Below are 27523 nucleotides of genomic sequence, written 5' to 3'. Positions count from 1 at the left end.
TAGGAAGTCACGGAACTTCTTCCTATCCACTATATCAAAAAAAGCCCTTCCACCCCTCTTCTCACTAGCGTCCTGGATACAATTGAAATCTCCCACCACTGCTAACGGAAGCCCCTGGGCGACTAAATGGGTGATTTTGTCCCACGGGACTCTCCTAGACCTATGGTCAGTATTTGCATACACGCTACTTAAAACCCATGGTGCTGCATTGGATTTCGAGACGACCATAATAATCTGTTGAGAGCAGTTGTGGAAAATGTCTACTAACACCACACTCTGCTTCCACATAGCCAAAATACCCCCGGACAAGCCTTGGGATTCTACTGCATAGATCTTCCAGTCTGCCACTAAACGCCGCTGTACTCGTTGAAGCCCACTACTGGACAGATGCGTTTCATAGAAGAAGCGGATCTTTGATCCATGGATCTACACCAATCTCCTGAAAGATGGCATGAAAGACGGCTTTACCGCCCTTCTGCAATTTCATGCTAGAATCTTCATGGAGAAAAGTCTGAGAGGTCGGCTACAGGCACGTCCACCCCTTGGGCCTCAGGGTCCATCTCCACCTCGGGATAAGTGCCACCCCGCTGAACATCATCAACATTGGCTCTAGAGACGACCCACATAACAGGCGCCTTGACCTGTTGCACCACCGTCGGATGATCCATCATTGGCGTGCTCACGGCCCCTTCATCATCATTCGGGTCACCTGCTCCGGGCGGCATAGGTGCAGACGTATCTCGACCCACTAGTGCATCACCCTCAGGGCAACCCACCATGACCTGGTCCCGTCCAAGCGAGTCTCGCCATCCAAACCCGACCCACCGGAGACTGCCTCCCTCTGCACTGTAAACACTCTTGCAGGGCCTTGAGAGTTATGGGCCTCAGGAGCCGAGTCCACCACCAGGGCCGGAGAGGTAAATTGGAAGACCGCAGCCGCTCCCCCAGCTGAGCCCTCTAGAGGCCCCCTCACTCCGGACTCACTAGGCCCATCTATTATCCTGAATAGGCTCAGACCCAGAGTCACAGAGCCCCCTCCGGGGGGGGCACTCCCCAGGGCTGACCCATTCACACTGGAGTGGGGCCCCGAGGGCCCGACAGCCCCACTCACGGGACGACCCGACCCAGGCCCATCGGCGAGCTCGCTTGGGCCCAGCTGAATCCTCCCTCCGAAAGGCCGGCAACCACAGGGGCCTTCCCCTTGCTACGCTCGCGTGGCCACGACTCTTGGGCTTGCGTGTCCGCAGCCCCGCGACGGGCCTACTAGCCCATCGCACGTGCCGCGCGAGGCACACATGCCCCGTGCAGCTGCGTCCTAGCCCGGCCGCGGCCCGCTCCCCCCATCCAGTCCCGGCTTGCAACAGCGGGGCCCAAATCCAATAGCAACCTAGGGTTCCTGGGGCGCTTGTTTGATGGGCCTGCATGCTGGCCCAGTGGTGCAGTGCTAGGGCCAACCTACTACTCCGCCGGGGCCACCGAGTCACCCAGGCCCACGATCGAGTTGGGGGTCGAGTCGACTCGGGAACCCTCGGATGGGATACCGGAGCCTAGGAGCGCGGCGACCACCTCCAGATGCCCTTTTGCCGGAGAGTAGCGGCGGGCCACCTTGGTTGGCTTCTGCCAACCCTCCAGGTCCGGCGGGGATGCAGGAGGACTAGGTCGAGCCACCGAGAGGGACGGCTGAGTTGAAGATGACTCGACCACAGGCACAGTCGTCGGTGGCCCTTTTTGCCACGGGAGCCGGGCACGAGTCGCCACCAACCATGGGCTATAAATCATCCCGAGATCACCCTCCACTGGGCATGGCCCCGGTAGCCCGGGGTCACCCCAATTTCCACAACCATGGGGGCTCCCTCCTTCGTCTGTGCTGGTACCAAAAATTTGCAGACGAACGCTGGGTGCCCGATCCTACCGCACTGGATGCCAAAATTTAGGAAATTCTTGAAGACCAAGGGCAGCTAGAGCACCTTCGTCTTCCCATGAATCCGGACCCCCGGAAGGAGGGGCTCAGTGGCGTTGATCGTGACCTTCACCCGGGCAAAGCCCATGGCTCGCCATTCCTCAGTCACCCTGTCAACGGCCAACAGCCGCCCTACCCGAGCTACAATGTCGAGAATGGTCGAGGTCGACCAATACTCCAGCGGTAGCCCGGGTAGTCGGAGCCAGACCACCACGGTACTCACGGGGGCCTCTTTGGGCAGGAAATCAGGTGCCCACGACTCCATGATGAGGAGTTGCCCCACCACCACCCACGACCCCTTCGATAATGCAGGGTCCCGCTCCGTCGACGATCGGAAGCGTAGGGCAAAATGGTCTTCGACTAGTGTCACCGCCGCCACCTCTCCTGCTTTCTTCAACCGGGCAGCCATATCCTTGGCCACCCACTCGGCTGGCACTCGCCAGCCAAGACTGCGGCCCACCACCGCTAGACCCTCCCACTCCCGATGGGCAGCCTTGATGGGCTCCTCCGGGAGCTCTAGGACTGCCGAGGAAAGGCAGCTCAGCCGAGCCACCTCCAGTTCCGTGGGCCGGCAAGTCACCCAAGGCCCTAATCTAGCCTGGGCCCTAGATCCCTCCCCCTGACTCTCCAGAGCCGTACCTTTGCCTTGAGCTGCCACCTCCGCCTTCTTACCCATCGTCTGCACCGGTGTTGGACCCCCTGACTGCTCCATCAGTATGATCCAAGGCACCTGGGACACACAAAATGGTTAGGAGAAATCAAACAAAAGCACACCCGGTTAGGCGAAGCAGGGAGCCGAATCAATGCGTTCACGGCCGCGACCTCCGTGAGCACTCCACTGGACCGCCGCAACCCATGGGTGTCTCCCCACAACTTACCGCCGGGAAGCACAGAACCAGACCCGCCCCTTCCGACCACCCATGGCCCGATTAGATGAAGCAGGGAGCCAAATCAAAAGGGGGTCACAGCCGCGACCACCGTGAGTACACTACGCAACCCACCTCTTGTTGAGTTATCTCTCCTGTTTCGGGCCAAACCGAGAATGTCCTCAGTTTTATCCTTTTTACCGACCACCGCAGCCGTCGCCGACCACCACTACGATCGCCGGCTTCTTCACTTCTCTTCCCTCTCCTCTTCTCTCTCTTTCTTTCCTCCTTCTTCTTAGTTCTCTTTTTTTCTTCCCATTCTTAGTTTCCTCTAAATAATTTATTAATCTCTGTAAATATATAGATTCTATTGTTCTTTCCTAGTTGCTAATTTCTCTTCCTAACCCACGGATTAGATGTAGTGATGATTTATACCACTATGATGGACCAAACCCAGACCTCTGATTGAAGCCAAGTTGACCTAGTTTGGAGTCCCTAAATCGTTCCGGTACTCACATAGTAAACCAGCCCATTACTTCAGCCCCAACAAGATCTTTTGAAATTTGGCCACTATTTATCTTCACCTGACCAACCTAATTTAGAGGCATGAGGCCATGTTTTACTAGTATTTTAATTTTTGACTTTGCTTGGCTTTTGAGAAGATGATGATGAAATTAATGATATTTTAATGATATTAAAATATGTGCATCTGAAGTGAAATTTTTGAAGCGAGAAGAGGTAAGTAACCTAATACTTCAAAGTATGTTTTCTATTTTTTTGGTAAAATAATAATTGGTTGATTAAATTTGATTATGATATCTGTTTTATACTTAGTTAAACGGGTCAGGCATGCTAATGTTATGATAATAATATTTTTAAAATATATTATATGTTGTGTTATGAAATCTGGAAAATGTAATTAGACAAATTATAAAAAAATTATTTTATATGTATGTATTCACAGCACGGCTATGATCTAACCCCGCCAATAGGGATTATTCGTTGTCCATATTGATTTGTAACCTGAGAAATTAGTTTCAACACTGCACCATCAATGATTAGAATAGTGGTATTTGGACACCGTACCACCGATGGTTAAGAATATGGTATTTGGCACTTGTGCATTCCAACCCATGCTACTAGGTTGCATGGCCATAGCATGATGTTGGATTTCTAATATTAATTTATAAAAATAATAGTATACTTAAAAAAGATATATATATATATTATTCAAGAATTGATTTATTTTTTATTCAGTTTCTTGCTCTTTAATTTATTATTTGGCATGCTTAGACCCTACTTTGAGGTGTTATGTTGCTTATTGGGCTAGTGCAGCTCATTATTATATTATCTCTATTGTTTAGATCCAAATACACAATTACTCGGGACTTGAGGAATGCGCTAGATCTTCTTGATATACTTTGAGTTATTGGAAGTCTAGTCAAATTATTTAGACTAGTTAAAATATTTTATTTGATTTAAGTAAATAGTTAGCATATGTTGACTATTATCACGTTTGAACTATAGTAAAAATTATTTGAATAAATTCTTGATTAAATAAATTTTCAAGAATTATTATCTTTTTGATATGATCTGTAGCCTTGCATGCTTGTATGGTCCGCTACATAGGTATGTGATGTCTGTTACACTCTAAGTTCGGAGCGTGATACTATTAATTGAAGTTTGTTTCTGAGAATAGTTTGACATTGTTACATAAGATGGATGCAAGGGTGAGCTCCCAACTGATCCAACAAAAACTATTGGGTTCCTTGTAAGACATAAACAAAGTTCATTAGAATTTCATCGAGAGAATGAAATAGTGAGGTTGGGACTCAAACCTAAAATCTTATATCAACACAATTAACTGATGAAGCCCCGGCCAATATGGCAGGAGTAATTCATGCGTTACAGGACTAGAAATATTATTTTCTTAGAGGAATTCTAACCATTGTTTTTAATGATGGTATTAGAACCATTATCTCGATCTCGGACACCCCCATTCTGTTATTGAGGTAAGTTGTTATTTCCTATTTTTTTTATTATAACAGTCTGCTATAACATAAATAGCAATAATTATTTTTCCATGTACTTTCTTTTCAATAAAATAATATTTTTTAAAAAAAATTTAGATGGTTGTATGGTTAAAAAATGCATCATGTTTTATCAAATTAAAAATAAACAAAAAGGTAATACCATTATTGTTCTATAATTGCATGTTATTTCCATCGTAACACCTCTATAATAGCCATCATTTTAATGATTATTTTAATATTAGAAATTTCAAAATTATCGTTTTCAAATAAAGTAACAGCCATTATAACCATTATAAGAGCTTAACGGTTTCAATGCGGGATCTATACAACATAATGATGCATTATCTTGATCAATGAAAATAAATAAGGAACCTTACGTATCATTACTATACTTGGACTTTTCTTTTAACATAAGGAGTTTGTCATATTTACATGAAGATTAATATGTATCTTTACTGTTGCAGCACAAATTGCTTGCCTTAGTCCATGCAAAAGGATGTTACCACGTGTCTTATATAGTACTGATAAATCGATCTTTTTTGACTTAAAGTAATCTAAATAATTGTTTTTATTCAGTTCAGGAGAGATAAGAATTATAAAAAAAATAGTGCACCAATTGAAAATGGGAATTAATCCATTTATCGTTAGATGCCGCTTTGTGTTAAAACCCTTACGTCACGTATCCCTTTTTTTATCCCGTTGCCCTATCATGCGTGCGTATTAAAGCCAAACAATGTGCTAAGGCTATGCAATCTTTGGCTCGAAAGAATGGTTGATTTTTTTTTACAACAATACTCATTGGATCACACCGTACGTAATTTTTTGAGCAATCCGCACTCTATTACTCATCCACCTATATAAATGTTAAAACAATCATTGTGTGATTCAATAGTGAATTTATGCTAAAAATAATATATATATTTTTTGCACGGAAGATATAATCTTGTCCATGCAATCAAAAAATAAAAATAAAAACATCATATCACACTGGTGGACTAAGTACCTCTCTCTCTCTCTCTCTCTCTCTCTCTCTCTGTGCGCGCGCGCGGGCGCGCGCGTGTGCGTGTTCTCGTTCTATGGGCTGTCCAGTTTTCTTTATCAAAGAACAGATAGAACTCGGCAGCGTCGTGACAGGGACGTGTTATATCCTACACGCCAATAATTCCTATGGATAGACGCTTCCCTCTCGTGGAGGACCCCTTAGCAACTTATCTCCCTCCTAAGTTATCTTACGACTGCTTGTATAGAAGTTTTTATGCGGGAGCCGAATTCCCCGCTCACCGCATAAACATTTCTATGCATGCAATTTCGTTAACTTTCGCGGAAACAACTTGACCGAGAATCTCGGTGCGTGTACCGCACCACCTTCCCACTCGGTCCACGTTGGATTGTCCAACTCGGACAGTTCGTAGTAAAATCAACGGATGATCTGGTTTCCCCCAGCCGACGTACAAGAAAGAAAGACGCCGCTCCCGAGGAGTCAATCCGTGTATAAAATCCAGGGAACCAGACCTCCTTTCTTCGTATGGTTTTGGGATACTTCGCCGTGTGGTTCTCCTTCTCTTCACCGCAAGGTATAATACTTGATAGTCTATTTTTTTTCGTTTTTTTATGTATTTTTATGTGGAAATCTCGCTTCTAGCTTTAAGGGATCTGTTTTCTCCATTTTTGGGGATTTTTTTATCGATTTTTTGATGCGGATTTATTGATTTCTATGGTTTTTTTATCATGATATTGTAGTACTAACTATGGGGTAGGGGTGGGAGTTGGTGAGGCCTTCTGGGTTATTGGAATTACGATTTCTTGTAAATTTGGGTGGATTATCGCCCGAATTTCTGGAAATATTTGTTTTAAGAGTTAGAATTGTGTTTGGTAGATTGGTAGTGATTTAATTCGATTCAGGTTAATTACTAAGTTAAAAAGCAAGGTTTAGTCCTTCCTTGTACTTTTGCCCCCAAAATTTGTAATTATTTGAGATATTGGAGTTGGAATTGTTGCCTATAGACATCCCTGAGTTTCCCTTGCTCAGTCTTTTTTTTTTCTTGGTTTTACGAGAAGACCTCAAAGGTTTGCTTTTGTTCATGTTTTGGATTAAAAAAAAAAATATTTTTCTGTTAATTGATGTGAAAATCTTGTGGAAAAGTTTGGGCTTTTTTTTTTCCAGTGTGTGGTGAAGAATTTCCAGTTTTAGTGTCACTCGGCCATGCAGAATCCTGTAAGAAGTCCAGACAAATTCTATTAAGTTTGTTCATGATACTCGATGTCTGGTAGTTAACTAAATTTTTGCCTTCATAACTAAGGAAACCAGCTTATGTTATCTGGTTTGCTGTCATCATATTGTTGTGTGCTGCAGGTGTCCAACTGGAGTCATGTACTAAATTGTTTTGTCTTCGTAGCTAAGGAAATAGGATAGTATTAGCTGGTTTGTTTTCACCATATTGTTTTGTTCTGGAGGTGTCCAATTGGAGGCATGTACTGAATAATTTTTTCCTCCATGTTTTTGCTTACTGTTAAATGAAATTTCTTGATTTTCCTATAATTTTTTATCTGAAATAAGTAATAAATAAGTTTTCTTCATGTTCTTGTTTTGGTTGCAGTTTCTGTTTTGGGGTCATATTTCATCAAGCATTTAACAAATTTAGAGTAGAAGATGTCAGGCAGAAGGCACACACATTGGTGTTACCGATGCAGGCTTGGAATCCAGCCTCAGGAGAGGGAAATGGTCTGCCCTAACTGTGATACAGGTTTTGTTTCGGAGCTTGATGGGACAGAGGAGCTTATGAGACATTTCATTGGCATTGATGCTGATATGGATGGTGACCCACGTTATGGCATCCCGGAGGCGATCTCTGCCATGATGAGTCGTGGGATGATGGGAGCGTACCGTGAGATTGATGTCCGAGGTAGACACAATATGCTATCAGACTTCGGGACGGAATTTGGCTCTGGTCCTTGGTTGGTCTTCAGGGGCCAGCTTCCTGTTCATTTGGCTGACAACAATGGCTTTGAGGTCTTCTTCAATGCGCGGCATGGTGTTCGGATGCGACGAGCCAACATGGCAGACTATTTTGTTGGTCCAGGACTGGAAAATTTAATTGAACAGCTGGCACAAAATGATAGACGTGGACCGCCACCTGCATTACCGTCAGCAATTGAGGCTATGCCCACCTTGAAGATCAACCAGAGGCACCTGCATGGAGACTCTCATTGTCCCATTTGTAAAGAGAAATTTGAGCTGGGGACTGAGGCACGGGAGATGCCATGTAAACATATATATCACTCGGACTGCATCATTCCCTGGTTGGGACAACATAATTCCTGTCCAGTTTGCCGCCATGAGCTGCCACCACAGAGCTCTGGTAGTTACATGCATTCAAGATCAAGTGACCAAAGCTCAAGTAGCAATGGAAATAACAGTGGACATCAACGCTGGAGGAACCTGTTGTCACTTCTGTGGCCTTTTCGCTCTTCAAACTCAAATTCTAGATCTCATTAGGCTGATTAGGTGCGTGCACTTCTGCTGCTATCCATGAATGTACAAACCAGATGAGTTATTCTAGATAGTCTTTTGGCAACCAAAGTAATATCCATAGCCTTTTTAGTTTGTGGCATATCCTACTTCTTAGATGATAGCTTATTTTGATTGTCCGTTAGAACTTGTCCATATGCATGGTGGCATGGAAACATTTACAGAACTTAGAATTACAAATCCGTAGCCAAGGTTGATCAAACAATCAAAGGCCTGTGTTGATAGACTCCTTTGATTGCATGTAAATGGTCTTATTTGCTTATAGCTGCATCTGCTTTCATTCTTTCCCCAGAACAATGATGTGCTCTTATGTAGTTTAATGTAGTTCTGCCTGAGCAGTAGTTGCAGGTTTTTGAATGCTGCGTTATAATATTTACATGCAGAAAGAGAACTCAAAAAATGCTTCTTGATGTTGTGATGGCTTCCTGTTGGTGGCTATATCTGTTTTTATATACAGGCGATCCACTCATGTTGGTTTTGCTAATGACATTGATTTAGTGGCTAGCCATTTGATGGTTGTGGTTTATTTAGAGAAATTACAAGTCTGAAACTTATGAATAGTGACAACCATCCAAACTACATATTTGATGGATTCTTGGTTTGGTAGGATGCTACTTGTTGTTTACTGCTTCAGTAGCTCACTTGAATTATACATGCTACTATACTTGCTATAACATTTCTGCTTCTTCATGATCACTGGAATGGGCGATTGCCTTATAGGTATAAAATGCAATTCATATGAGACTCAATAAATTCTATTTATTTTAAATGGGTTTTGTATGACAAAGACTTGTTGTCTTGTTGTTATTTTGACATAGCTCATAGGCATTCCAATCAGATGATCTGACCAAAGTTTTTAAGTCCCGTGGGATGGGGGTTTCCCAGTTTCTCTATAGAATTGGATGCCCTGTTGTCCCGTCCTATCCTAGCAGTGGTCCCGGTCATACATCCCGTTAGATATGTTCCATCTATCTCCTCTTCTTCTTTCCTTTCCTTCTTTCGTTCTTTTTCCTCTTCTTTCCATCCTTTCTTTCTTTTTCTTATACCTTCCTTTCTTTTCTTTCCTTTTTCTTTGTTTTCTTATCCCGTCCTTTATTTACTTTTTCCTTTTTCTTCTTCTTTTTCTTTCCTTTCTTCCTTCTTTCCTCTCTTTCTTTCTTTTGTTCTTACTTCCTTTCTTTCCTTTTTCTTCTTCTTATTCATCTTTTCTTTCGCTTTTTTCTTTTCTTCATCTTTCCTTCCTTTCTTGCTTTCCTCTTCTTCTCTTTCCGCATGGATGGGTTTTGGAGTTCGGACCTCATCCCAATCTTATTTTCTCACAGGAACAGGACATGACGGGTGGCTAGGACACCCTCTATCCCGCTGGAACTTAAAACCTTGGATCTAACACTATATTTTTAAGGTGGCATTTTGAATTTTGCTACCTTCATATAACACTCATGGTTCTTATTCTTCCATAAGCACTTGTCAAAGTTGCTCTTATTCTTTGATTTGTTTGGTCTATGTGTTGGTTTTAATAGTCATTTCACTGGTAATGGCTTTTCCCCCTATACCATTCAAAACCAACATGCTAAAGTTCATTACTCCTCTCTTCACCACTAGTTGTTGTTTTTGGTTTTCCTGTGCATTCATAGTCAATGCATCAGTTTGAATTTGTTTAATTTTCATATATCTTCCTCGTATATGATGATACTGGATGCACTTATATCCATAGTGTTCCTTCCACATCATTTATTTTCATTTGCTCTGCAAGGTTTATATCTATGTACTACCCTTAAATTGATGTGTAATATGTATTTGTATTTGAGGCCAACGTAAGAGCTTAATTTAGCCTAAATGCTCTCTTTCTAGTTAAAAAAAGGTTGAGTATCATGGTATGTTTTGACGGCCACTCAGTCAATTTAAGTCAATTTACTTCAACCACGAGGCCACAAACATGAAGTCAATTTAAGCTTTCATTATTTTTATCATATTCTTCTATATCAAAGCCAGTTTCCTGCCAGTACAATCTGTACCAATTCCTTACAATTTTATTAATACTTTTTAAGGTGCCTTCTACTTCTGACCCTCATATGCAACTTCAAATTTCTGTTTACAGAAGGAGCTTTATTTTCTCCTTCATTGCACGTCTTGTTGTCATAATATTGCCTCTTCTCTTTTTCAATGGTGTAACTTGTAAGCTTCACATAATCATTTCTAAAATTGGCCTTCCTAGCTTTATGTCCAAGTAAGAACTACTATCTACACAGTGACTCTATGTGTCCATGGATGTATGAAGACATATAATGATAAAATTAAAGTTTCTTTGGAGTAACTGGAACGGTGATTTTGTGGTGTTATGTGACTGATGGCACCCTTCCAGCTTGAGGGAAAATATATAGCACAATAAGGACTAAAGGTTCTTTGTTTAGAATGTTAGGCTGCAAAGGGGTTCCAAGTGAATTGGACGACTGTGGCAAATGATAAGATGGATCTGTGTCAAAATCAAGGAGAATTGAGTGAGAAATGTGTTTTTTAAGGGAACTGTATACAAAGTAATGGATGATGGATTCAGCTCATACATTTGAAGGTTTTGAGAGGGGAGGAACATGTAATATTTAACATGGATGAAGGTTGCGAGGAAGAATTTGGGAAAGCTTGCATGGCAAATGAGGCTATGTGAAGACAATGCATGATGGTTGTTGTCATTTAGCCATTATTCTGATGAGTCATCTCATGTGATGTTCTAAAATTCTCCTGGATATAATGTGCAAAAAAACCCTAAACATGCCAAAAGGGACATATCCTATCTGACCACCCAACTCCACCTTCTATTGATTTCTCGGGCTAGCAGCACCTTCTTTCATATGATAGGTTTGAGATAACAATTATTGCTACTTTGGGTTTTTTTTGGCCTTCAAGTTTCAGTGAAACTACAATTATTTTTTCATCGTTCCATTAATGTTGCTTTTTGCATCTTCCATTAATGTTGCTTTTTACATCTCCTGACTGACAATTTTCTGGTTTCCTATCTCATTTCTACAGAGCCATCATAATTGCAATCTAGCATGAATCCCTATTTCTATCTCTATCACTCAACATTATTTTTTCTGCAAGTACCAATTGCTAGTGGGATTTCTGAACTCTGTGGTTCATAAATCTATTGATAGCATGGTGACATCCTTTGATGTGTCTATCCATTGTTTGAGTTCATAGATCTTTTGAAAAATATTGCTACACTCGTTGTTTCTTCATATATTTCTTTGATTATCAAAACAGAACATTTCAAAATACAATTCTTCCTTGAGGCCATTTATAGTTTCTTCTTGATGTTAAGAATCTTCTATGTCAATTGTTGTGACAACAAAGCAAGTTTGATGTTGGCCTTAGTATCCTAAAAGGGAAACTGGCTTTCGTTGTTCATTGCATATTCTTGATTGACTTCCATTTCCCTTCAAAAAATCTGAAAGCATGGCCGACAGAAGTTGAGCATGTGGATTGCACGTGTGGCATGTGAGAGTCGAAGAGGCAATGGAGCCAGATTTCGAGGATGATACAAGACGAGACTGTTATTATTAAGGAAATGTATGGTTTTAATATTCATGGCTCCACTTTATAGATCCATTTTGTTTTTAGAACACTTAAAATCTGGCCATTTCACTATAACCGAACTTCATGAAATGGTTATGCATATCTTTAACTTATTGCTTTTTGATCATCTAAGGAACTTGATGCTTTCTTTGTGTAAGTTCAAAAAGCTTTTATTTAAACATCTCCCTAGTGTCAATTTTCTGTTAGTAGCTTTCTTCTTCTTTATTCTCCTATGGTATGAAATGTGTCCGGTGACACCGAGTTCAAGCATGTCTTTTAGATTATGCTTCTTTCAGCTGACCGGAAAGTGAGACCTATTTTGAGCAACAGCTGGACTATTATGTTATAAAACTCCCTCTCAGGCATTAGCCATCCATTTGCTGTGCTTTTTTTTTTTCTTTTCTATTTCAAGATATAAAAGTTTCCTTGAGTAACAAAACTTGTGAGATCCGATTCTATAAAACCGAGACTCCGAGACCTACGAATGATTCTTTGACCATATTTTGGCGGTACCACCACATTCTTTTTCTATTTAATTAAGTAGGTTATAACTATTTTTAACAGCCTTCTAACAAGTTCGGCTTGTTTATGAAAATAAGAGGGATACCTTCAGTGCACGAACTGCCTTTTATTTATTTGGGGCACCTAATCTTCCGTATTTGTATTTAATTAGTACAAGGATTGCTCTCTTCCTTCGGAAAAAACTTTCTCCAAGAAGGGACCTCTCAAGAGGAGTAGCCGCACATTTCCTTCAAAAAATAGAAGTTCTTTTGGGCCCCTAAGAGGCTGTATTAGTCTATGTCGAATAAAAGCTCGGTACCCTTCCTCTGGTTTCCAAATGAAACTTACTGTATGAACAATTAGCTTTATGATTTTCTGAAGTTAGAGGGCTTGGTTTTGCATGACAAGGCTTGGTGGAGTTATTTCTGTTTACAATCTTGGTGGACTTAATATGAAAGGCTTTCTATAAATGGTTAAATGATGAGGTCGAGTGCTCGCGTTCTTCCATTGAATGAAGCTCTTTTTGGTAGGTCTGTTAACGAGCTCGAGCCCAAATGTGAGTTCGTATAGGCATTTTGCACGCAGCTATTGAAATAGCTGCTCTGGCTATAGTTTCTGGACAATAGTCCCTAAGGGACCCGGCAAATCCCTAATTTGGATTATGGGATCTGATTCTTTTGTCACATTGTTATATTTCGAGCCATTGAATGGACCAATTCGAGAACAATTGGATGATGGTTCTTTAAATTCAGTGGGTGGCGTAGCTACCGAGATCGAGGTAGATCAGCAGCTACTCCTCCGATGCGGAAATAATTATGCATCATTCGCATACCTGTGGCGGCTTCGAATAAATCATATAACAATTCTCTCTCTCTCTGATGATTCATTCATAGGGTCTCAACAAGGGAATTCCTATCAATAGCAAAACTATTGTTAATCTGCATTACGCACAAAAAAATAACAAATCGATCAGAGGTTGAATCGATCATCAGAAGAAGAATTAGGCCAAAAATTAGGATACATTCTGGGAAAATGAAACTTCCATGGAAGAGAAGAACCGTTTTCAAGTAGTGTTCAATCGATTACGTATTAATCAATATTCGATTGATTGGTCCGAGGCTATCGACAAACAAGATTTGTCTAAGTCACTTCGTTTCTTTTTGTCCAAGTCACTTCTCTTTTTGTCCAAGGGATATTTACGGAATCCCCATGAATAGATCAAATCTTATTCCATGATATTTCCATAAGATTCCTCTTTCTTATTCTTAAGCAAGCCCCCGAGAGGGCTTAGTTGATCATGATTTATGTCTATTCCAGAAATTCTCTATTCCTAATTACTGCTAATTCTATTTCTTTTTTTTTTCGCTACATCTACTTGTATGGGTTTCCAAAATAATCCAAGGCCAACTCTTTTAATTCCTAGGCTTCTTAAATTAGGATACCAGAGGAGGAGGATCACCATATATAACACAAAATTTCTCCTCCAATTCTTTCTAGTCGAGCTTCTCGATCTGTCATTCAACTCGATCGCTCTTTTGACTTTGGAATAAATTTTCTTTATCAGTATAAAATTAGAGGAATGTTATGGTAAAACTTCATGAAATTTTGGTTTCATTCGGCTCCTTTATAGAAGATCGATGTATTCCCAAAGAGAAAAATTAGATCCATAACATCTATGTTAGCTTTTCTGCATGAATCCGTCCAAAAAAATAAGATTGTCTAGATCCGATGGGACCAAATCTCATCAATTTATTTCAACACTGGATCATAATAAAGATATTTATTTAGTGTAATATGGTACGATATGTGACTATTACTGAATCGTCAGAACTATTTCGATATCTCATTTTGAGTTTCTACCCACAATGGAGTTTTTGTAAATACATATGTATACGGTTCTAGTTATTGCATTTCTTTGTTTCGAACCATTCTTTCATTCAATTCCTCTTTCCTTTCTTTTTTCTTCTAGATACTATCTTTGAGTTCATCTCTTTTTTGCATTTCATTCAATCCACAATCACAGACGAAACAGAAGGACTTATATTGGAACTATATAAATGCAGTGAACCGCAATCAAATCAAAGCCCGTACTCGATAAAATTTATTATTTCGAGCACGGGTTTTTCTGGTCAAAACATATCTTGTCTTTATCAACCAGAAGTGATGTGGATCATTCAGGAATCGAAGTCGATTTGCTTTATAAAAAGAAGATATCAATGAATCCTTGTAGTTGGATCCCCAAGTTTTTGAAATGTTCCAAATTCCACCACTCGGGGAATTGGAATAATAACATACGACCAATATTTTTAGCTATTATCAAGTTAAATATGTTATGTTAAGTTAAATATGTTAACTTAAATATGTTAAGTTCTTCCTCTTCCTGAGAAATTATATTGAGAAGTAATCTGTATGGAGTTACGATTAATCACGACCCGAATCTATCGAATATATATATATGAAAGAAAAAATTCAGAGTTATTGTGAATCCATTCCAATCGCCTTTGGTAGAGTTATTACGTGGAAGTGCTAGTGTGGGCCAATCCACTTTGACTCGTTTTTATAGTTTACACACTTTTGTATTGCCTCTTCTTACTGCTTTTTTTTACTTTTTTTAGGAATCGTTTCAACAAACGAGATATTTCACAATTGACATTTGCGGGATATATATATTTTTCTTACTGTAATTATATACATAATACATACCCCGTTCTGACCATATTGCACTATGTATCATTTGATAACCCCCAAAATGAAATAGGTCCCGCCTTTGGTTCAAATAGAAATGTAAATGGATAACAGAAGTCCTTATTTTCATATTTCTTATTCCTTACCTTAATTTTGAATCTACTCTTTATTCTATTTTAGAAGGAAGGGGTATAATGAAATTCAACTAAAGTGGGATTATGTTCCCTTTTTTGTTTGAGAGAGATCAAGAATTCTCACTATTTCTTAGATTCATGGATCAAATTCGATTCAAACCGCCATTTTATTTATCAATTTCCTTTTCTTTTTCGTTAAGAGCTCTTGAGCCCTCATTAAATTTTCCAAACCCATCCATCGCCCGTTTCTATTCTCCGACCCCCGCCACCTCAATGCAAGACTAAAACCCTCGGCTCTCACACAGTCCCTGCTTTCCTCTAGGGTTTGCGTGCTCTCTTCGATCTGATGGTTTCCGAAACGCTCGAGGAGGATAAGAAGAGCTCGGAGAATGGATCTCCTCTGGGGGAGGGGGAAGCGGCGAGGGATCCGGAGGAAGCGGCGGCTGGAGGAGAGGCGAGCAGGGAGACTGAGAAAGGGGGGGAGAAGGAGGAGGAGGAAGAGGAGGAGGAGGAGGGTGGGAGGGGGAAAAGAAGGTTGAGGAGGAGCAGCGGAAGAGGAGGGACACGGTGGAGAAGGGTGAGGAGGGATGGAGAAAAAGGAGAGGAAGAGGCGTCGTTAATTGGGGGACCAACGTATGCTCCTCCCAGCACAAGAGCTCGAGCCAAGCCCGAGCAGCACAAGAGTCACGTCCCATGTCCAGCACAAGAGTCACGTCCCAGATCTGGGACACCGCTGGCCAAGAGAGGTACATCCTCCCAAACTCTAGACTTCCGATGCAGTTCTCGTTCTCTTCTATTCTCAAATCTGTTCCCATTTTGTCTTCTTTGGTGTGGAACTCCTTAGATCTAGTAATAGCATCTTGTTTCTCGTTGACGTTTGAGTTTGAATTTATATGGTCGTGTTTAGTGTTTGAGTCGAGACTTTGGGGGCAGCTTCTGGATCCGACGATCCCTAGATCCCGGTGGGGACGTTGGCTCCCCGTCGGGGTAGGGAGGAGGTGGTGTCGGCGGGTAAGCCTGTTAACGAGCCGAGCCGGAGCCTGAGCCTTTGCTTTGCCAAGCAAGCTCAAGCTCGAGCCCAATACAGAGCTCGGTATCAAGTCCGAGTCCGAGCTCGAGCCTGAGATTCTGTGAAATGAGTCGAGCCCAAGCCTCCCATGACTCAGCTCGTTAACAGGCCTATTTTTTAGTTATCAAAAAAAAAAAAAATTCAAGGACAATCCAGAATTTCTGCTGACTGACCAGCAATGGACCTATAAACAGCAAATCACATTATTGGGCAACTCCATCCACTGTAGGGTTTCATGTCTTTCTTTTTGTGCATACCAATCCGAGTTAGATCAATGAGGATGGTGTGATCTGACATCTCCATTGTTAGTTTCCCCATCCCAAGACTCCTTCGCCTATCTTCCAGCCTAAATGAAAACAAAAAACTGGAAACTGGAAGAGATGCCGAACCGCCCCTTACCCAGTTCCAATTTTCTTTTCCTTAGCCAGTTCCAATCTTCTTTTCCTTTTCTCTTTTGCGTACGGAGCCACTTTCAATGCCAGCTTATTCCGTAGTCTCAGCTGCTCAAATGTATGACGTACTTGTCCGTTTATTAGCAAGTAGATTGAATTAAACAGCCAGTTTCAAGATACCTGGTAATAAGGTCACTCGATTACCTGTGATGCTTCAGTTCAGGTACAGTTTTTTATCCAATTACACTTTGGCCAACAGAGTCTGTTTCTCTACCGATTACTCTTTTAGACTGTCGTTAGGTTGGACGTTATAGATGGGAACTGCTTGCTAATATTGCACAAAAATTGGGACCATTGCAACTACTTGTACTGAAAATATAAGCATACGGTTTGGCACCTCACAAATAGTCCACAGGAACGCTAACACTTTTCAAGCAAAGTACAAGCTAAAACTAGTCTTAATCCAGATACTGAAAACTTGAATGGTGTCACATGCAATCTGATATGGAAATCCATAACATAGGAACAGCAGAAATAAAATTCATATGCCCTGTGGGACGAAATGGAAAATCCAGGGGTGTTACAAGACAGACTAGCAGACTGGGTTAAAAAAAATATATCACTTCTGTTTTCACCAGTGCCAGCCTACCAAGATCCTGGCTCTGATCTTTATACTGAAATTGAATGGGATCCCATGCAGCAACATCCTCCGACAGCAAGCGTATGTACCGGGGCAAAAATTAAAAATAAAAGCACCATTACTTACTACTCATACAACACGATAGTCCGTATGACTAACAGTTTAAGCAGCAAAGACAGGCAAAGAATTCGGCCCACAGACCGCACGGAAAACACAAAAAATCTAGCCACTATTGAAAGACAAACAACTCTCCAGAGATCTCGCATCAGTTAGTTAACTCCATGATTGCAGTAACGATGTCCCCATCTGCAGCTTTGAGTGCCTTGACAGCCTTGGATCTTGAAACTCCAGCCTGTGTCATAACCAGTTCGATGTCCTTAGGCTCAACCCCAGTCTCATCAACTTCTTCATCGTCCTGGGCCATGGCAGATGTCTCAGGCTTCGAGATCACATGGCTCAGATCAGGTGCCTTAAACTGTTCAGCAGCCTGGGTCTGCAGCTGCGAGCTCAGGTCCTCAATCTTTGCCTCCCCGAAGATAACATAGGTGTCTGAGGTTGGACTTTTAAAAACATCTGGCTTCGAAATGACAAATAATATCTGAAAGTATAATAAAAAAAAGAGGTCAAATTAAAAACAGATGTTGCAAATAAATGATGTGGGCAATAATGATGAGATAGGGAGTGGGGAGTTCACATTCTTGCTCTTCTTTATGGTGACACGACTGACACCAGGAATAGGTTTCATCCCAAGCTTCAACATGGCTTTCCGGCTCTTCTTCTCACTTCTGCTCTGCTTTGATCTTCCACTAGCATCACCTGCTTGTCCTGCACATTAGTTATAATCAGTAAAATGACAACCGTCTATAAGCGAGATTTAAGGACAAGCAGAGGTGGTGGAAGACTTAGGTATCTGGGGTACATTGTTATAGAAAATGAGATCATAACATCAAGTACAAAACAGCAAACAGGTTATGCAGTTGCTAATTATTTGGCCAGAACTGTATAAACGAAAAAGGCTTGCAACCAGGACCGCATTGCCGTACGAGTGCGGCATCACTGCATGCATGCATGAAAAAAGTTGGGGGATGCTTCGGTGAGGGAAGTTTAGCACATAAATAGGCTATTTAGGGCCTGCAGATGCATAATTTGGAACTTAGGAGTTATTCTCCCACATTAAAGAAAGACTTCTTGGGGGATGGCGGCTGGTAGGTTAGTATTTTTCCTCTTCCTTTTCATTTATTTTATTTGAATATGCCATTGAGTTTTGAATGAAATTTGAAATATATCTTGTCTTTTCTATTTCCTTCCAATAAGGTGTCTCACTCAGACTAAGTATACTTGTAGCAGGGCTGATTAGCTATTCCATGATTGGAAGAAGGAGCCAGCTCTACCAAATTTCAGAATGAGTAATTTTCAAATAATATAATTAATAAGATAACCTAACCATTCTGTTCCACCCTTTTCCCCTACCAGAGACCTCCAGGTCTATCCAACTTTCTTCCCTATTCCTCTAATTTTTTCTGCTCTTATATCAAATCTGATTACATATCTGACTAGGATTTTGCCCAATATCACCTGACACACTCAAAATCATCCGTCAAAACCATGCATTGCAACTAGTGCTAATTCGTAGAAGGCCTCACCCTAGACTTCCTAGTTGCCTTCTTTTCCACTCAGTTACTTTGAGCCATTTCATCAAACCTGTTAACAGAAATGTGTTTAAATAGCATATAAAAAGGTCCAACAGGTGCAGGCAAAAGGCAGCAAATATATGTTGGTAAAGTGCAACTAAAATATGTCATATGAAGCACTTCAGAAGGGAAAACAGATGAGTCTTATTGTTGACTTGTCTTGAGGTGTCATGATTAAGATATCAAACAATGAAGAAGCCCGTTAATTTCTTATTTTAATTTTCAAAAAGAGAAGAATGAAGCTCTGTCATTCATAGACTCTACAATTTTCAAGGCACTATTTTTCTTCAACTAAGCAAATGAGTAGGTTACTAAGCTTGTTGAAGTGATATCATTTTTTCATGCTTCAAAACTGCAAAATGTATCTCACTGCTGTGAAATGTATAAGATCTTACAGGGGCTTTTCCTACTTCAAGTTTGGGCTTATGGGTTTCTGATAAATTGAATGCAAAAGGTTTCAAGACTGAGGTATACAGAAAAAGGTTTGAGTTACCTTCAGCGTCATCCTCATCTTTGTCATCATCGTCCTCATCATCTTCATCGTCATCCTCATCTTCAACCACGGGCTCATCATGCTATATAGAGAATTCATATAAAAACTTGACTACACTAAAGTATATAAAAATCAATAAAAAGATAGGACAATAGAGACAATATCTTTGACATCGGTCTAGCTGAAAGAAAAATTGAATACAATAATAATGAGCATATTCATGTCAGTATATGTAGGGAATACAATGAATAAGTCCTCTCTTCCAAAGTACACAGGATCATGGAATGCTAAGGCACACATAGCATCATGCATCAAGTTGTGCACATTAACATGGCTATGCATGATTTACTAAGTTACTGACAGAGAGGAAGGAGAAGAGGGTGGATATCAAGAGCTAAATGTTAACCTTCATCACTCTTCTGACCATTATCACATTAGTTCCCAAAGGGAAGCAACATGCAAAATATCATATATAAAGATGACAAAATTAAAGAATGTCAAGAAGGCACTATCATGTTTGTTCTTGCTTTTTAACTGAAGAAATTATTGGTTCAGATGTTTGGGCATCGCTTCAAAGTACACTTCCACAGTTCCACCAGCCTGACACTGCAAAGATTAATGCTTCCAACATGGAAATGGCTTATCTTCATCCCCTTTGCTTTGTGATGCATTTCGCATAAAAGCAGTTTTTTGCAAGTTTCTATAAGCAAGCGAATTCCTTAGGTAAATTTCTACAATTAAAGAAAAGTGAACACGCATCCAGAATAACTCACCATCCAGTAGGACAAGTCAAAGGGAGCAACATTCAGACCAAAAATTTTACTGTGCCTCTAATCCTTTTATTGCCTTGGATCATTCAATAAAATAACCAAGAAGCTATCCTTAAAAATGTATTATTTGCATAGCTACTAGCTCTCTTTTACTAAACTAGGTGGGGGCTGCCAGCAAGTGTAGACATGAAAATATAAAAAGGGGCAATACCATCATCAATATCACTAGTTTCCAAAACTTTAGAACCATTTGATCATTAGAAGGAACCCTCACAATCAAAGGATCATATGATTCCACTCATGCAATTGACTCACTTCAACTTATATGACCAAGATCTGTTTGCAATGATGATGACAAATTTAAGAAAAAGGAACACCATCTCATACCATTTATGATGATGCCACAGTACATTTCATATGAAATTAGCAATGATAATATGGAAATTTCAACAATAACCTCATATGACACCAGAAGATCTGAGTCACCACTTGGATGGCATGCATGTGTTAGAAATTTTACTCTCCATTCCCAGATGCTTCAAACCTCCAGTTTAGCTTGACATCTAAAACTGCTACTGCATAGTACAAACTCCGCATAATTGTGTTTAACATCTAAATCCTTTACTGTTCTTTTCTCCGAGATACCAACACCAAGTTCACTTCAGATGTATTAGACAATTCTGAACAGGCTATACCGTAGCAATTTCCTGCAAAACTCCCTATGAATTCCTCTTCCTATAAGAACCAATCCCAAGAACTGGCACCTCTTTAATTTATAATGGAGTAAACCCAACCATCAAATAAGCGGACCATGTTAATTTTGGCATTTAACATTGTCATCTGCAGACGTCTCCGCTCTTTTGCCACATCTAGTTCTAACTCAAAGTACTTAGCACGAGATAGTGTGGTTCTATATCTCTTCCAATACTGCTATTTGGATATTGTGCAAAGCTCCTACTTTTCTTAATTTATTTAATGATTGGACATGATCTCAAATTGCTTGAGGTGCATATATTATCAATCTACCATTAAAAAATTGCAAGGTGATAGTAAGCTTATATATGCGTCAAGGGAGATCGTGAGCAACATACAAAAAGGAAAATTTCCAAATTAAAATTCTAGCAAAACCTCATTATGATTATAGATAGATATCCCATAGAGACAATATTCCAAGCAATAATAAAAGAGAACGGGGCAAAGATCGGATTGATAAGAAAGAAAAGGGCCAACTTTTGGATTTTTAAGGTTGCGGGGATTAAATCTTACATCCATTCAGCACCAAAAGCAAAAGAGAGGAGAAATACAAGATAACTGATTCAAATCGAGAAGGGTGAAGAGCTGAGAGGAACGGAGACGAGATGGAGAGGCTTACGTCGATCTTCTGCTGCTCGAGGTGAGCGGCGAGGAGCTCCTCTTGCGTCTGGGCGGTCATGGCGATGGGATCGGAGGAGAGAGTGGAGAGGGCGCCGCTCAATGAAAACCCTAGGCAAAAACCCCAAGCCCCAACAGAGACGAGGGCGAACGCAAGATCGAAGCGTTTATATAGCCTCCTCGGCTGCGCTGAAATTACCAAGTTGCCACTGCTCCTTTGTTGTAAGTTTTGTACTGGTGGGTGGATCTGAACTCAAATGGCCCATGGTCATTGATCATTGCATGATGAGCATGGTATATTCAAGATGATGTTCATTTAATGAATGGGCGTGATTCTATGGATCAAAATTGTTTGTTACACATATTTTTATATAAGTGGTTAGTCTTTTCATATTATTCACAATAGAGATGGGTTGTACTTATTGCAGAAAAAAAGATTTACCTTGGCGAGGCTCGAAGCTTTGAGATCTGTGCAGAGATGATCTAATGATTGATATCATAAAAAAGAGATCAATCATTCTTTTGTGTAAAAGATATAACTCAAACCCATGTAGGGTGTATTTAAGTAAAGAAGAATATACTATCGTTGAATAAATATGATCCTATTGATCAAAATTGTTTGTTATGTGTACCATTATTTAAGTGGATCATCTTTTTCTATCTAGTGAAAAAAAAGTATATTATCATATTACTTTGCAAATGCTAGAAGTTTGGTGTGAAATAGAAGTTGCTTGTTGACTCTTGAAAAGCCTTCAATTCATCATCGATCAACCCTAACGACGACTCCATAGTTGCCATCAAGTGCTAAATGGCCTAGTCCATTTGGTAGACTAGGATGAGGAAGCTTAGAAGCATTTTGCTCTCATATATCCAGACAGCAAGCAAAGTGATCATGCCTTCTCATTAACTTTATCATGCTGGAAAAAATCTTACACCCATTACTCGCTTTTGGTGGATGGCCTTGACTTGATTAGGCTATCTTGTTTACTAACCAAACACGACCTATAGTATGGATAGGTCAAGATCAACTTTGATGATTCCCTTCAAGATAACTATAAAAGTTGGCTTGCTTCATTTTCATTGGCCATCTAAATGAATTGTTGGAGCAAATTACACCTCCTTAGGGAGGGATGTCAACTATCCAATAGACCCAAAACTAAGAGGATTTGAAAGCAAAACCATCGACTCTAATACCATGTTAACTAACCGGCCCTTTGAGTACACATGTGCAGACCAGATCGAGCATATCAAACACATGAAAGGACAAATGAATTATAACAATAATTGAAATAAGATAAGATAATAACTTAGTTAATTAAATAAGTATTTAGCATGGAGGGGGACCCACACTCACTACCTCCATCTAACTTGCACTCTTATACCATGTTAAATAACTAATTAATCCATCTCTATTATGGTTGCAAGGCGCTCCTGCCTCTCTCACATGATGCATATCTCCTTTTTAATATGCCATACATATAAAGAGGCTCATAATTGCACTGCTTTGTTAGCCGAAGGAGAAATTGTCCATGCGGATAAGTACAACTACATGGGTAGTTTTTTGCATTAGGTTTGATAGACTTGGTTATGGATGATTTGGTTCAAATAGATAGATAAATTCGGAGGAACTTTTCACATATGTTATGAAAGATTCGACACAGATCTGACCCAAGATAAGCATACCTTGATTTATCATAGCATGCTCATATTATAAACGGGCGGACCTGATTCATTTGTTTATTAAATGGATTAGTTTACCTTGTAGTTTTTACTTACCCAACCCAATTCAACCTGTTAAATAATTCGATTGTCTTGACATGATTAAGATCCAATTTATGTAACATGAATCTAACATATAGGCCAATTAATGTTCATGTCAAATCTGATGAATAGGATAAGAGATCATACATGTTGGTTGTCTTGATTATCTAATAAATAGGTTGGGTCCATATTTTAAATTCTGACCCATGCAATGGATAAGAAAGTTCAACACAAACTAGATCCAACGCCTCTCATTGCCACTCCTATTTCATGCAACAGGCTTGCAACCCCTTCACCCATAACACACCCATGGAGCTCACTCTCTCTCTCTCAATACAGCTAGATAGAGTCACTCAGATAGAGCCCCATGAGCTCATCTTAAGTCCATTCAAAGCATGTTCTTGGCCAGTGTTTCTTTTTACATAGCTAATATTTATTAATAAGAGATTTATAGTTAGAGATGGACACTTATAATCACGAATAATCATGACATATGATAGGTCCCGATCAGAGGAAAAGGAAGGCGGACGTAGAGAGATGGATGGGAACACAAGGCTAAATTTAATGTAGGTCTCTCTTCGGGTGAGAGCAACCACAAAACACTAGATACTAAAACAATTCATGCAATAATAAAATACTCCCCCTCCCTACACTCTCATTTATTTCCCCCTGCCATAGCTCTTGACAACTGACGTTCCGAAAAGGCCGCCTGTCCCGTCGAAGAGTTGAGGAAATTAACTCCCAGCCTCTACGTAGTGGCCGAGTGCATGGTTACTGTTCGCCTTCGTCTTCGCAACGGATCCTTCTGTTCGGTGAGCTATTCCTTCTCCATCGTGGCCCGCTCTTGCACGTGCTCCCTTCCCATGCGGTGTTGCTCCTTCGTGGACGCTTCCGGTGTTGCTTCCAGCGTGGGGACGTGGGAGAAGGCCCCCAGATAGCGGGGGTTCGGTCTTCGGGTCCGTTGGGGTCGGGTACGCCCGATGCACCCATCATCTCTTCCCCCTTCAACAACAACCTTGTCCTCAAGGTTTGTTCCAGGGTATCGCTCCTTCAACAGCTTGTATTCTTCCCAGGTAGCGTCTTCTTCGGGCAAGGAACGCCACTGCACTAGGACCTCGTCGATGAGCTTTCCTCCTTTCTTAACCCATCGATAGTTTTTGATGGATGCCGGCTCCAACATCGGATGGCCATCTTCTTGGATAGGCGGAGGATCTGTGCATGGGCTTTGCCCATTTCCTATCTTCCGTTTAAGAAGAGAAACATGAAACACAGAATGGACCTTCGCGTTCTCAGGCAGCTCTAGTCGATAGGCTACTGGCCCGATGCGTTCGAGGATGCGATAGGGTCCGAAGTACTTCTGGGCGAGCTTTTGGTGAGCTCGCCGGAAGATCGTTTGTTGTCTGTACGGTGGAAGTTTCAGGAATACCCAGTCTCCTACAGTGAGGGTAACTTTCCTCCTCTTTTTGTCTGCCTGCTGCTTCATTCTTTCTTTTTTTTTTTTTTTTTGCTAAAGAAAAGGGGTAGGGGGGAGGAAGGGACAAGCCCACCCCCGCGTAGCAGCCCTTACTGGGCCCCCGCCCCGCCAGGAGAATGTTCGATGCGGGCAGAAATGGCCGTGTGTTGGGCACCCCGACCGGTTTTACTCATACCCTCCCCACCCGTGGGCCCGGCTCAGTTACTCCTTTGAGCTCTGGCTCGAGTCCCACGTGTGAGTACGTCACACCCGGCACCACCCCGGCTACTAGCGGTTCAAGAGCGGTCCTACACCACAAGTCCAAGCAGTGGCCAAAGTAGTGAGCTTCGGTCCACAATTTAATCGTCGCCGCAGCGATTCGAACTTGGGACCTTGTGGTTAGAATTGCTGCCCAGTACCACTAGGCTACCACCTTGGTGGCGCTGCTTCATTCTTTCTTGTGTCCGTTCCAGGTTGCTCTTTAGCTCCTTCAGCAGTTGGTCTCGGTTGGCTAGGGCTCGATCAACCTCTTCTACTGCAGACAGGCCTTCCATGTACCTTACGATTGTGGGGGGATCTCTTCCATATAATGCCTGGAATGGGGTTGTGCCGGTGGAGGAATGGAACGTTGTGTTGTACCAGTACTCTGCCCATGCTAAATTCTGTTCCCAGTTCTTCGGATATTGGCTGCACAAACACCTGAGGTATTGTTCGACACACCGGTTGACAACCTCAGTTTGGCCGTCCGATTGAGGGTGGTATGCCGTGCTCATACGGAGCAAGGTTCCCTGAAGTTTGAAGAATTCTCGCCAAAAGTTACTTACGAACACCGGATCCCGATCGCTCACAATTGATCTCGGCATCCCATGCAGTCGAGCTACTTGACATACAAAGAGTTCAGCCACTCCTCGTGCTGTGTAAGGGTGGGAAAGTGGCAAGAAGTGTGCATACTTGGTGAGGCGATCGACAATAACCATTATGACGTTCTTTCCTTTGGAATATGGTAGTCCTTCGATGAAATCCATAGAGATGTCCTCCCAAACTTGGGTTGGTATCGGTAGAGGTTGGAGTAGCCCGGCTGGTACTTGAGCATCGTATTTGTGCTGTTGGCAAACAACACGCTCAGCCACGAACCTTTGTATGTCCTTCTTCATGGATTTCCAGTAGAAAGCTTGTGAAACTCGTTTGAGGGTCCGAAGAGCTCCGGAGTGGCCACCGACTTTTGTGTTGTGGTATTCGGCCATTATCCGTTCACTGAGTGGTGATCTGGGGGGAATTAGAACCCGGCCTTTATAATATAAAATGCCTTCCTTGGACTGATAGTTCTTCATGCGATCAGGCGTTGCTCCCATCTGATGTCTCTTCTGCTGTAGGTAAGGATCTTCACAGCTGGCGACTCGAATCTCTTCCCATATCTCGAATAATGGTCGACTTAGACCATGGAGTGTGGCCTCTTCAGGAAGACGAGACAAAGCATCGGCAGCCGAGTTTTCTTTACCCGGTTTGTAGATGATTTCATATTCATATCCTAGTAGCTTTGCCACCCATTTCTGCTGCTCCGGCGTGCTCACGCGCTGCTCCAGAAAGTATCGTAGACTCTTCTGGTCAGTGCGTATCTGAAACCTTCTTCCCAATAGGTATGGACGCCACATCCGCACAGCTTCCATGATTGCTAACATTTCCTTGGCATATGTGGACCAATCCTTTTTGATTACACTCAACGCCTTGCTCATATACGCAATGGGTCTCCCTCCTTGAGATAGCACGGCTCCCACTCCCTTCTCAGAAGCGTCGGTTTCAATCACAAAGGTCTCTGAAAAGTTGGGAATGGCTAGTACGGGAGTGGTCGTCATGGCTTGCTTGAGGTGAAGAAATGCCTGTTCGGCTTGTAGATTCCACTGAAACTGCCCCTTCCTCAGCAGACTGGTCAGTGGGGCTGCGATGAGGCCATAACTTTTGACGAACTTGCGATAATACCCTGTCAATCCGAGGAATCCCCTCAACTCCATCACCGTCGTGGGTCGAGGCCAGTCTTGCATCGCCTGTATTTTTGTGGCATCCACCTGCACTCCCCCAGCCGAAACTAGATGACCGAGATATTCAACCTGTTGTTGTCCAAACAGACACTTGGAGGGCTGCAAGTAGAAGCGATGGTCGGAGAGGATCTTCAGAGTAATATTGAGGTGAAAAAGGTGGAGCTCCCAAGTGGTACTATATACCAGGATGTCATCAAAAAATACTAGGATGAACTTGCGCAGGTGCTCCCGAAAGATGGAGTTCATGGCTGCTTGAAACGTCGAAGGGGCGTTGCACAGCCCGAAGGGCATCACCAAATACTCGAAATGGCCATGATGTGTGCAAAATGCAGTCTTATGGACGTCTTCGAGGTGGATTCTAATTTGGTGGTATCCAGCCCGAAGATCCAGCTTTGTGAAGAAGCGAGCTCCATGTAGTTCGTCCAGCATGTCGTCGACGGTAGGGATAGGAAATCTATCCTTGATGGTCACCGCGTTGAGAGCCCTATAGTCTGTGCAGAATCGCCAGGTGCCATCCTTCTTCTTTACTAGTAGGACAGGAGATGAAAAAGGGCTATGGCTTTCCCTAA

At 41.8% G+C, this 27523-nt stretch overlaps 1 protein-coding gene and 1 pseudogene across 3 annotated transcripts; one reads left to right on the top strand and one right to left on the bottom strand.

Annotated features, from left to right (window-relative positions):
• The first annotated feature begins 6267 nt into the window (after positions 1 to 6267).
• LOC103722854 (putative E3 ubiquitin-protein ligase RHC1A pseudogene) lies at positions 6268 to 13426 on the top strand (annotated as a pseudogene). 2 transcript variants are annotated; one of them, XR_015967970.2, is made up of 2 exons: positions 6268 to 6433; positions 7457 to 13426. The product of XR_015967970.2 is annotated as a putative E3 ubiquitin-protein ligase RHC1A pseudogene, transcript variant X1 (transcript). The 2 variants fall into 2 exon arrangements; XR_015967971.2 differs by lacking the exon at positions 6268 to 6433 and adding an exon at positions 6490 to 7327.
• A 3833-nt stretch (positions 13427 to 17259) lies between these two features.
• On the bottom strand, positions 17260 to 21877 carry LOC120106215 (nascent polypeptide-associated complex subunit alpha-like protein 1). The gene is made up of 4 exons (XM_039119148.3): positions 21706 to 21877; positions 19564 to 19645; positions 18074 to 18204; positions 17260 to 17977 (listed from the first exon to the last, which is right to left on the bottom strand). The coding sequence occupies exons 1-4, from the start codon at positions 21763 to 21765 to the stop codon at positions 17645 to 17647; spliced, it is 606 nt and encodes a 201-aa protein (XP_038975076.1). The 5' UTR covers positions 21766 to 21877; the 3' UTR covers positions 17260 to 17644.
• Between the last annotated feature and the right edge of the window lie 5646 nt (positions 21878 to 27523).

This window comes from Phoenix dactylifera, chromosome 8 (assembly GCF_051530095.1).
Source record: "Phoenix dactylifera cultivar Ajwa chromosome 8, Ajwa_hap1_PhDact_Kaust_v1.1, whole genome shotgun sequence".
Classification (NCBI taxonomy): domain Eukaryota; kingdom Viridiplantae; phylum Streptophyta; class Magnoliopsida; order Arecales; family Arecaceae; genus Phoenix; species Phoenix dactylifera.
Note: the sequence above shows the minus strand (reverse complement) of the source record. Positions and strands in the feature narration are given on the sequence as shown.